Below are 12,601 nucleotides of genomic sequence, written 5' to 3' on the forward strand. Positions count from 1 at the left end.
AACTTAAAAGTCAAACAAATTAGTTATTTTAATTAATTTAAATACAGTTTCAAGAAAAAAACAGCAATAAAACTAACTGGGGGACTTCTTGTATTTGGGTTAAACTAATGCAGTGGCTAAGCTAAAGTCACTGCTTGTTCATGGGGACTTTTCATTAAACCGCCACCACTGCTAATACCAGGCTTTTAATTAGCATCATGGGAAGGCAGGGACTCGTCAAGTGTAGCATTTGAAGTATGGGTTCAGTACAGTCACGTCTTGAACTCTGCAGGCCTCTGCTTTATTTTTTAAAATGTTCAAATTCAAAAGAACTGACTTTAAACTGTTAGGTAAATCAGTGATTAAGATGTACGTCTAAGAATCAGAGGTCAAAGTTATCAGTTTCTGTTTCCTCTTGTTTAAAATCAGCTTGGATTGGATATTAGATAAGGAGGACTGACATATTTCTAGAGGTTTGAAGGAACGCACGTCCTGCTGGTTTTCCTTTTACCATCCATGTCGTAGAACTAAACAAGGACAGGCAGCGTTTAGTTTTTATAAAACTAAACACTTAAACACTTTAAAACCAACTCCCAGTTTTAAAATTTCATTGTAATGTTTCCTCTTATGCAAGTGTTCCGTCATATTTATTTTCAAAGTAATTTTCTCTCCATTTCTTGGACAGCACACTCAATGCTTTGCAAATAAAATTGCATATTGGAGGTTGTTTTTAAGTTTGTGGTTTACTTTTACAATAATACTGCCTTTACTTTGGTGATAAAATGTCAACGAGTGTTTCCATAACACAATGAAGCAATTAAAATAGATTGTGGAGCACACATGGAAATAAGTAAAACAACTGATATACGGTATTTTATTTTACATAAGAAATTGACAAGCACTCATCAATCAACATAATAAAACATTTGTGCCATCAGACTCTGGATGGCTCCTTAAAATAAATACTTTTAAGAGGAAATAATATAGACAGAACAGGCTCAAACCACACAGACTAACAAATTATCCAAATGTTCAAAAGACGAATGGGTCCGAAAACTCCCAAAGTCAACCCCGACTCTCCAACATAAAGAGCTTGTATAAAACAGTTAAGTGTTTTGAAAAATACAGAATCTTACAAAAAAGTTTTTTTTTTCTTTTTTTTTATTTCCTTGCCTTTTTGCGTCACTGTAAAATATCAGCTGGTATTCATGACAAGAAATTAAGAATTCCCCCATGTATAATAATAAAAAGACAGAATGTGCTTCTGCATTTTTTTTACATTAGTATTCACATATATCATAAGTAAACTGTAAAAGTCTTCTCAGTTCCTTATGGTGCTTTGACAAAAACACGCGTACAGCACGAGGCTGCTCGTTGTCACACTGTGTGTTGAGCTAACATTACACCGAGCCTCTGAACGCCTTTCCATTCCCCACGTGTGATAAGCACACTAATGTCAAATGTTCATTGTCCTTATAGGTTATGCCACAAAGGTTCACATTTTATAAAAACAAAATCAGAAAAGTTTTTCCTTTTGACAGTTCTTGTCAACTGAAAAGGGTTAAAGAAAAATAGCAAAAAGTCATCAACAAGTGAAGATTTCAAGAATACAGCTTACATTAAAAAAACAAAACAAAAAACAAAACGTGAGAACGAGGTTTTGACACATGAAGCATGCGTTTGCCTGCACACCCTTAAAACTCTCATGCGAAGACATACTGTGTAAAAAAGGCCACATGGCTTTTCCTTCACTCTTAAAACGGGTGTGTATTCTGATAGTCGGGAGGAAGTGGACAAAAGGTGAGGACTCTGTAAATATGGAGCCAGGTAGAGTTGTGTGTGTGTTCAGTACACCAGAGAGCCCCTGACACTTTGATCTGGTTACAACTTACACAAGAGCGCAAGCTAGTTCCTGCTACGATAACAACCAACACATATTCACCATTCTCGTGTAATTTGTTTTCAGTGTAGTCTTGGTTTTGGCAATGTTTTTTTAAAAAAAGTACATAAAATCAGACTTTCTCTGTTAGAGGACACAAGTGAACAGATGTTTGAATATCTAGGGTAAGTTATGCTAATGAAAATTGTTAGCAATCGTTAGCCTAAAGGGCTATGCATACTACGCAAGAGCAGAGAAATTCCAGGGCAGTAGGAAATGAATGCAGAGTATCCTCAACAAATCATCTAGGAAAAGCTTTGAAATTTAAAAATTATATAGGATGTGTTTAATGGGGAAAAAGGCTTTGCTGACGTCCCAAGAATTGTGCCGTTTCCTTTCTGTGAAATCTTGACACCTTGAGAAAATAAAAATCTTTCTCAGTTCTTGCATGTATGGAAAACCCTTAAACGACTGAAATCTGGAACAAACAGTTAACTTGCTCCATCTATATGTATGGAGGAATTACAACTTACATCTACTGCTGGGTGGCAACTGTTCAGTAAAAGCCATGATGGTTCTTACTTTTTATTCAGAGTTAAGCTAAGCTTAGCTATTCAAAGATCACCTTTAGCTGCACAATTGCAAAAGTCTTGCATTAGTGTTTTTGGAAAGCTAAAAGGTCAAAACAAAACTCAAAATGACCTTTTACTGTTACAAAAAGTACCGGTAAATGAAAATGTATGTAGCTGTCAGTGCAAAGCTATGCTTATAATTTGAAGTTAGCATAGCCTAGCATAAAAACATAAAATCAGAGCAGATAGTTTAACGGCTTAGGTCCAGGAGTGAGATTCACATTTAATATTGGTAATAGTTGTTCAATAAAAGCCATGTTGGTTATTCTTCAAATATTTAAGTTAAACCTAGCCATTTGAAAATGGATGTTAGTTTTAGTTTTATGCGTTTTTGTCAAGTTTTAGGGAAATAAAAATATGGGGTTTTTAGAGATAAATGAAAAGAGGTTTTATAAGTTCTTCCTGGTTCTGGTTCTTATTAAAGATATTTAAGCAATTCTGAAGCCAGCTTTAATTTCATTATCAGCACAAATTAATTTTCTTTCTAGCATAGTAAAAACTCTAAAGCCTCAATTATTAAGTCTTTTTAATAAGTCTCTGGAAGCTGTGGTCAGCATTCTGCTAAAGGTCAGACATGTTAACCTGAAATTCCAAGTTCAGTGGAGGTACATAAACCTCAAAAAAACAGGAAGTTGCTTAGTCTTAAATTTATGTCTAGATTCAAGATTACAATTTTTATCTGTGGTTTCCCCTAACAAAACCATTCTGTTTTTCAGTCTTCAACTCTGTAAGGTAAGTTAAACAAACAAGAAACGGAAATTTCACATTTAGCATATCGTAAGAGTTTTCATGGCCTAAGGAGCGCTATGAATTGCCAAAGACATTTAATTAAAACATCTAGATATTTAGGGTCACCTAAAAGTATTTGTATAAACCTGTGTTTATATAAACCTCATTGGTAGTAATCATGGGGGACGGTGTGTTTGTTAAAGGATCACGATACTGTCCGAGTGTGTAAACAAAAGTCAGTTGGGCTTGAGTTTGAATCTGCTAGGTCCCTCTTCTTTGGGGCGGTGCTGAACATTTGTTTCTTTCCACTCACAGATGCCCTTCAAACCTTATACATCTATATTTTTACCACATTCTTCTTGTGTTGGTACTGCAGAAACAAAAACAGAAGTATAACTCAAGATAAACACTCTAGGCACTGTTTGATTTCAAAGGCTTTAAGTTGCAGAGGGTGATCAAAAGGTCAGCAAACGCATAGAAAAAACCAACGTAAAAAAGGAACGTCAACGAGTGACAGTTCTGCAGACCAAACATTTTGTCCCCTCTCGTGATGCGAGTTCCTCCAAGTCAGCTCGCACAAACCAGACTCGCTTCAAGCTCTGCGGCGGAGAGGCTATCAGGGGAGGAAGGATCTAAAGGATGAACGTGTAGAAGTTTTCAAGGTTAAGTGTCAGTTCCAGTCTTTAACCCATCTTCCTCCTTCATGGACAGAAAAACAAACACTTGGGTCTCAACCCATTATCTTCTGGGGAATATCTATAGAGGCCTTGATGAAGATGCAGTTGTCTCGGATGTAGTTCCTCTTCTTGATTTCCTCGTGCGAGATGAACTTGGGGTAGCCGAAGCCCAGGGTGCTCTCGTCCAGCGAGTTGCGGCTGCTGCAGGGCTTCTGGAAGTTCTTCCAGTTGGGGTCCGGGTTGAAGGTCTCTGTGATGTGCTGAGGTTTGGAGAGCGACGGGTCGCTCTGGTCCAGGATGGAGAACGTCACCTTGTAGGAGAAGGGCCACTCCAGCAGGTTGTCGTACTCTCCCGGCAGGACGCGGATGTAGACGGAGAGGTGGGAGCCCTCGCCGCTGCCGTTGCCGTTCAGGAAGGCCGACACCTGGAGCTTGTAGCCGTAGCGGTGCGTGTAGAACGGCGGGCTGAAGAACTCGTGGTTGCTCCGCAGTTTGGCCTCTTGGAGTTTGCGGGAGTAGTCACTGAGTTTCCAGATGAGGACGCCGTCTTGGCTGACGGACAGCTCCTCCATCTCTCGTCGCAGCTCCAGGATTTCTTGCCGTTGGCGACCAACCAAGTTGCACATCAGGGTGAGATGCGACTTGGTGGTCTCTTCCAAGTGACGGCTAATAGCCAGCTTAGGACACTGCAGGGAGAAAAACAAATCACTGCTGTTTAAGAGTTCATAAAATACAGGTAATTCTCTACTGAATATGTTTGATTATTTTTCATGAGTCTTTGTGACTCTGACTCAATCAAACACTGCGTCAGGTTGATTTGAAATGTGATAGGTTGATGGGTCAAAATAATTAATTTAAGTTTTCTATATTTTAAGTTAAGTTTCCTTGTAACTTTATCCAGAAGTTTCTTTTGATTAGGAGGGCAGTATTATGTACTTTCCAGTCACATGGTGCCATTTTATAGCACAACCAAGTAACTATGTTAGCTTCAGTTGTTATAAAAATGTCATGTGTATCAAATATGACTTAAAAGAAATTTGACTTTGTAACTTAACACCTTGAAATTGAGCCTCTGTCTCTTTTAAAAACTCTTTGTATTTTCAAACAGCAGCCAACTCTGGAAAATGGGGAATAACAAATCTAAATCAACACAAGATGTACACTCTCAGGTTATCAGGTTACATTTTGAAAAGGTCTATACCTCAACATTATTAGAACTCTCTGTTGCCTTCATGATTTATAAAATTGCAGTTATTCATGTCCGAATGTTCATGAACCAGCTTGTTTAAAAACCAATTTGCATCTGATGTTTCTTCATATTTACCATATAGTCTCAATTTTACCTTTATTATTATTGCTTATATGTGTTTCTGTTTGCTTCCATTTGAGGCTTTCTTGACTCTCAGAGTCTACAAAAAGAGGAAAAGTGACATCACAGCATTTCCAGACTTTGGTACCTTTAAAAAAGACACTGATAGCTATGTCAGTTTGTTTGCATCTGTCCTGTTATTAGGCAACAACCTGGATCTTTGGACCTGGTAACCAAGGTCAAGTAAAGATTATGTATTTTTTCAAAAAGCTTCCTGGCTAATGATTAACACAACAATGGGCGTGTTAAAAGGAAATTCCTACAGAGTCAGGAGAATTTTAATGAGCACAGATGCAGGTCAGTCTTACCCTGTGTTTGCAGCCGGCGTCTTTGAAAGGACAGAGGACGAGTGCGTTGCCGCAGTTGTCCTTGACGTGGTTGGCCAGGTCCTCCCGGGCGATGTTGGGAGTGCTGCATTGGTTTGGACACTGGACAGGGAAGCGAGGGCAGTGATACTGGTGGTTCTGCGTCCAAGAGAACGGAAACGGAAACATTATTTTTGGTTTAAATGAATGAAAAAGAGACGATATGCTTTCCATTCATTTAAGGTATCTGCGGGATAATTTCATATTGTTTTGCTCACTTTTCACGAGGTGACAAAGGTTCAGACCCTCCCAGTTTGCTGCAAAGTCAGTGAATCAATATAATCATCTGGGTTTCCCTAAATAGGAAACATTTTTGCAATTTGGCATTTCAAACTGAATTTAAATGCACTGTATTGTAACCAAGAGTGAAAATAAATGCATGAAAAATACCAGTCTATGGTGGGGTTGATTTGACTACATGTTTGGTATAAATCAGATCAATTGTGTCTTGTATTCTGACTTTAGATGGTATTTCTGGTGAATTTGGGGTAAATTATAAATTTAATAGTAGTGATTACATTTTTGTATGCTAAAAATATTACAATTTTCTTTTTTTTATTATTGCAATGCTATAAATTGGAGCGATTTGGTTAAGTTAGCTGAAAAAGCTAAAAGTGAAGCAGAAATGCTTATGGTTGTCCTGGACGATAAATTGTCCCAAAAATAATTGCGATAAACGATAAAATTGTTGTTTTGATGGACACTGAAGTCGCTGTAGACAAAGCTTAAAAGCTGCATCATTTGCCAACAACAGAGGAATTGTGCGCAACTTAATGTTTGGCGCTTCTCGCTCACAGAGAAGAAAGTGTTTCAACAACTTTAAAGCTTCTCGGTGTTCACACTGTCATGAAAATCCGTGAAAAAACAGGAAATCAGCTGTTCGACCCACGTTTGGTTACGTCAGCACATCTTGACCAGCATGTGAGAGGAGGGGAAAATCACAGCTCTGCCTTTGTCAGAGAAGTGCTGAGGGGAAGAGAGCTCAACTTAAAAGCACTAATGGCAGCGGCTCACACCGCGTCCAGCTGGAGAAGGACACAGACACCCTGAATGGAAACATGCTGCTGCTGCTGCTGCTGCACTTCTTCTTTGTCCTGCGCCGCTCAGGCCTCAGACAGAAAGCAGCTGCAGGAATACTTACATGAAAATAAACGCGTCTCTGTCCGTTGTTGTGTCAAATACAAGTTGGTTCTGTTTTCTTACAATTGCCAATTTCTTTTTTCTCTTTTGTTCTTTGGCTCAAGTGAAACTCACCTGGATTGTGTCGAAGACGAACTCTTTGCCGCAGTACTTGCAGGGCTGCGTGCGTTTGGGACACTCGGCCATGCTGTGCTGGGACAGCAGGCGGCGCATCATCCTCGCTCCGCATTTGTTCTCACAGTAAACGCTCTCCTGAGGACACACGCCCTGGTGGTTCTGACCAAAACAAACAAACAAACAAACAAATAAACAAAACAGAAACAAATGTGATTAGATTAGATTATTATTGATGATTGAAAAAAGAAAAAAAATCAAAGTCAAAACTTTGGTTGTCCTTAACTTCACGTATCTAAAATGAAGATCTTAAATACATTATAATAATGTGCGTTGATCTTAAATATGTTAATCACAAGTCTTACATTGTGTCGTGAGAAAACTATTTAATCTCTTATATTCTTGTATATGTAGATATTTTTCCGTCAGTTTTGAGTTGAGTGCCGACCTCTTCACCTTCTGTGGCAGGTGAGGCTACCAGTAACAGGTAGCTAGCTAGGCACCAGTTAGCTAGCTAGTAGCTGGCTAAGAGAGCTAGCTAGAACTTTATGTCTATCATGAGTGACAGGCTTGACGAATGATTGAGAAAGGAAAAAGTTCTCGCCACTCGCTGTGAAACCCAACTCATTGGAAGCGATACAGACGACAGCAATAAAAGTTTTAACATCTTTCAACGTTTTTGTGTCTCGTTGCTGGCGCTTGTATGCACAGGGTTAGCCTTTCTATAAGGGTTCTAACACGTCTCGGTTCTTTATGCTTATTTTAAAATGTGACATAATAACAATAATCAGTGAATTTATGTTTACACTTATAAAATAGAATCCACAAAAACCGGAGACAAGAAGGAAGAAGGGAGGAAAGGAAAGGAGAAAAGACCCAAACACAGAAGCAAAGAATGCAGGTCACAATGGCAGAAGCAAAGAAAAGAAAGAGGGTAGATAGACCAGAAAGAGAGCAACCTTCACTTAACATTTCTAACAGTTTTTTTTTGTTGTTTATTTGAAAGTGAAAGGTGGTGGTTCCTGAAATGTGTACATAGAGAGAGAGTAAATAGAAGGGAGTCAGGACCAACAGAGGTTTTAGTGAGGAGTAAAAGGCCCCTCCATTCACTTGCTGAGGAAAAAACATTAAAAAGTTGTTTCCTCTTCCATCATTCGTGCTACCAGAAAATATTTTTCTAATACGGTGACGCACAGGCCCGAGTTCTTCCAGCTGTTTTTAACAGGTACTTGTTTCATTTGACACCATGAGTCATCTCTTGCCAGGTGTTTCTTTTTCCATCAAACTCACACAACCACAAAGAAAAACAAACAAAAAACAAAAAAGCAGTGTTTACTTCGTAGGCCTCGCCGGTGAACTCGCTGCCGCAAAACTCGCACTTGACCTTGCGCTTGGGGCAGTCGTGCTGCAGGTGGTCGGGCAGGTCGCGGCGCGTCAGCTTGACGGAGCAGCGGTTGGGACACGGGATCACGTTGAAGGCGCAGGTGGAGAAGTGGCCCTGAGGGTGGAGGAGAAACCAGCCACACGTTCAGCAGATCTGCCCCATTTGTTGGGCACCGAAGTGGGCGAGTGAATGACGGGGAGAGAGAGAGAGAAGCAAGAGCTTCTTCTCACCTGCAGCTGCTTCATCTGTCCGGTCCAGCGGCAGCCCTCCTCGCTGTGGATGCAGCGGATGGGCAGCGCCAGGATCTGCTGCTCCAGCTCCGGGTCCGGGTAGATCTGAGGGCGACAACGTGGCATGAAGTCAGGGAAGAACAGATACAGACACCCGCTGCTGTTCACTGACAATGGCAGCGTTTTAAGAAATGTCATCTGTAACTGGTGTGTCCTGTAAGACTCCGCCCACCTGGCTGAATGTGACATTAGCTTGATAACACTTAGGATGTATTTTCCAATTATATGAGTGAAGTAGTTAAGATGGATCATTTGAGTCTCAATGAGGTGTTAAAAATGAAATTAGAGGAAGTAAAGTGATGGAAACGTCAAAATGGAGGCTGGATGTCCAACAATATGTCTGCATATCATACAGGCTGCAAAGGAGCAAGAGAGAGCAAGACTTCAAGAACAACAACAAAAAGGCTAAACAGTGAGCAGCTAAGGTGCTCTGTTCATCTGTTTGTTATAGAGCATTCTGGATCTGGAAATGTTGGCCACCTTTTAGAAATCTCGTTAGCTTATGATAACTACGCTAACTGTGCTAATCCCAAACAAGGGGTGCTAGGCAAATGCTTAGCTTTGTTTGAAAATGGTTATAAAGCTTCAAAAAAAGATAAGTATGTACATTTTTAAGGAATGAACATAAAGACTGCTCTTTTTGTATTGCTAGATGTAAAATAATCTGATTTCACAAATGTCTTTGTAATCTTTTGCAATCGAAATCCGATTTTGTGTTGCTACTTTAGAAAAATTTGCAAGAAATTCTGCACTTGGTCCAGGTGTGACAGTAAGTGTGACTTTTTGATCAGTTGATTTTGAGTGAATATCCACAAGAATCTGGAAGGACTGATAAGTAACTAATGACGATTTGTAGCAGAAAGGTTGGAAAATAATATTTTAAATGTTAATTTCTAAAGATGCACTAATGTGAAAATTTGGAATGTCGACATCCAATATTAATATTGCCGCTATGCCCAATAATTATATCTACCGATATACATATAGTTCCCTAACCTTTCAACACAATGAAAAAAAATAAAAATAAGGGCCACACATTTTGCTTAACCGAGCAAGAGGGCAAAAGACCAATACATTTTTTTTTTTTTTTTGAAAATGTAAAAACTAAAAATCGTTTGAGAATTAGCTCCCACAGTTATATTAGCAAAAACTAGAAGTTGAACAAGTTTTTTTTCACGTTTTCTCCTCACATGTGAGATTATATTTAGACTCTTTTCAGCTCTTAAGTTGTCACATATTTAGGAAGGTTTACATATTTACCTGATTGATGATAAAGTCATTCTGTTTTTGCACTTTGACACGTAATCAAACCACTGCCAGGTCTAGTTTAACCAGAAACAGAGGCAGCCTGACAGTGGTAGTAAAAGAGCAACAAAAAAAAAACAAGACAAAAAGCTGACGTGAGAATTCTTTGAGTATCATTAAACAACTCAACTCAACTAAAACCACAAGATTGTCGGCAGAAATAAAAGTTACGCTGCGCCAAAACGTTGGAAAGGCGACACTGTTTACACTAAGCTGCACAGAGAAATGAGGGAATTTCACATCTTTTTTTTCTCCCTACACTGCAGCAGTGAGTCAGGCCTGCTACTGCAGTGATAATGAAGAAGTTTGTGACTTTATGGGACCTCAGAGAGAGAAATAAGCAGTAAAGAGGCAGAGAAATATTTATCCGTGGTCACTGAACAATGATGAAGATTCTGCGTTCGACTAAAATCCCCCCAAATCCTCTCCATCAAGTCGCTGTCCTGAGGCTTTTAAGCCTCCGTCCCCCCACGCCGGGGGAAAAAAAAAAAAAAAAAAAAACCCGGTCAAACAAGAAAAGCCACTTCCTAACAAATGTCACAACGGCCCTCTGTAGGCTGGCTGTTGAGTTGTGATTTGTTCAGTCACGTGCACCCGCACTGAAACATGAGTAAGCACGGTCCAATCAAAAACACAATGCACCTGGAAATGTCTTAAAATAACTCGTCTCACTCAGGTCATGTTCAACTGCAGATATGTAAGCTTTTCACTCCTGTGCACAAAGTATTTTGCTGTAATAAACTTATTTTTGGGGGGGAAATTAAAGAACAATCTCTCATTCTTTCCAGTCTTAGAATCTGCTTGGAAAGCTGCAATAATGACCTTTTAATAACTTAGTCCCCCGGCTCATCGGGGAGATGTTAAGCTCTTCGGTTCAAGTTGGGGGTTTACTCTGTCCCTCACCATAACTACAGCAGCAGTGGCAGCAGGACAATCCTTTAATGACTGCAGCGCTGTTCTTCTGCGGTTGTGTTTCTGCATTTTGACTTTGTTTTTTTGGGGGTTTTTTTTTTGGAAAGGAGTGACGGCGTGCAGTGAGCATTACGATAACCCTGACAGGAGACCACCAAGATGGGGGTAATTTGCAGGCGACTGGGAGCCTGGGAGCGCCTTGGTAAATAACAATGTCTGACAGGTGTGCCATGAGCGCCTCCCTCCCGCCCAGGGGAGTTCCTGCTATTAGAGGCGCCTCCATCGCTAACAGCACCGGGGCCCGCAGATCATGCTGCAGTTCAGGTTCACTGCTGAACATAAACATCTCTGCTTTCGTTTTGTTTTCTTCGGGTCGTGTTGTTCAGTCTTTGCACATCTCAGGTTTTCAGGGTGTCAGTTAAATAGCTGAGGACATCCAAGCTAAACGTCCCCTTCACTTAATTCTTCATCCTGAAAACACCAAGCGTGCATTCAATAATATCTGCACCAGTTTAACTAATGAACTGTGTCCACTACATAGCACTGGCATTCATGAAAAACACAAATATTTAAGATTTATTCACATCTTTTCAGTAGTGTGGCGAGATATCAGAAGAGAGAGCGTTTATTTAAGAGATCTGCAGACATTATTATGTTTAATGTTTTTTTTTTTTTTTTTGTGATTGTGAATTTTATTGTTTATGTCTTCTAGAGTCAATAAGACAAAAGTCTAGCATCAGAGAAATATGCCAAAAGCTGGAGCAGAAAAGAAAAGAAGAGAGATGATCTTTCTGTGTCCCTGAGCCCTGAAATGTAGTTGCTTCAAAAAGCAGAGATCACACGTGAGAGAGTCCCGACTCTGAATAGGGTCTTTATGCCCCCCTCTCCCTGAGCACAATCTGATTACATTACATTTGGAGGACGGCTGAATTTTATTTCTCAATCTGCTCAGGGAGTGATTGAGTGCAGTGGTTTTAATAAACGTTCTGGTGTAATGAAATAAATTGCAACCTCTAACTTGGGGGCAAAGACGTGTTTTACTGCCTTTGTGCACTACAGTAAATCAGAGACACAAACCCTCAGGTTTTTATTTTAACAACGTGAAGTAAAAGTCACAGCGTCTAACCAGCTGCAGTCCGGACCTGTCAAAGCCCGATGCCTTCGTACAAGATACATAAACCAATACCAGATGTTTGCAGGGTTCGCACGAGTTCACGTTTTCACATGAACTAGATTTGTTATAATAACTCCTCTGAGATGGCGTATTTGTCCTTGTAGGAGCCGATGATAGCCAATTTTCTTGGGGGGAAAAAAACACATCAATTTTAACTGGATTAGCTTTGTCTTGTTTCTAACCCACTTTTTAATTTGTTTCATGTTAGTGATCTACAACACTAAAGAGATTCGACACAGTGCTCACATGAAGTCATGTAACAGTAAAATGTAAAGCAGAATATATTTATTCAGTTAAATGTCCCACTTGTATAAACATTTTGATCTGAATAGAGCTGATGGATGTGATGTCTGTGGGACTGTTTATTCATTTGGAGATGATATTCTAGAGGATGGAGGTCAGCATCTTGGGTCGTCATTGTTATGCTTTTTTTGAAACTAAAAGCTAGATTTTTGGATCCTATGTCATAAACTTGAACAAATTTACAAAGTGACCGCAAAAGCAACCGACAAAGCAACAAACTGGATAGCTAACCTTGTATTTTTGGGCACCAGAAACAACAAATTTGGTCTTTTATGACTTAAGTGGAGGAAACTCTGGCTCGTCTAATCTATGATTTTACCGACGGGACGCCTCACTGTTTCTATCTAAT

The 12,601-nt window shown here is 39.7% G+C and overlaps 1 protein-coding gene across 3 annotated transcripts in view; it reads right to left on the bottom strand.

The window, feature by feature from the left end:
- Positions 1–839: 839 nt before the first annotated feature.
- Positions 840–12,601, bottom strand: part of traf4a (tnf receptor-associated factor 4a) — a 42,632-nt gene continuing 30,870 nt past the window's right edge. For all 3 annotated transcript variants that reach the window (XM_044118541.1, XM_044118540.1, XM_044118543.1), the window contains 5 exons: positions 8,499–8,603; positions 8,221–8,382; positions 6,885–7,046; positions 5,574–5,729; positions 840–4,582 (listed from right to left, as the gene is read on the bottom strand). In XM_044118541.1, the coding sequence (XP_043974476.1) occupies positions 3,950–4,582; positions 5,574–5,729; positions 6,885–7,046; positions 8,221–8,382; positions 8,499–8,603 (1,218 nt within the window). In that variant the 3' untranslated portion in view covers positions 840–3,949. The remainder of the gene's footprint in view (positions 4,583–5,573; positions 5,730–6,884; positions 7,047–8,220; positions 8,383–8,498; positions 8,604–12,601) is intronic.

The sequence above is a fragment of the Gambusia affinis genome, linkage group LG06 (genome assembly GCF_019740435.1).
Source record: "Gambusia affinis linkage group LG06, SWU_Gaff_1.0, whole genome shotgun sequence".
Classification (NCBI taxonomy): Eukaryota; Metazoa; Chordata; class Actinopteri; order Cyprinodontiformes; family Poeciliidae; genus Gambusia; species Gambusia affinis.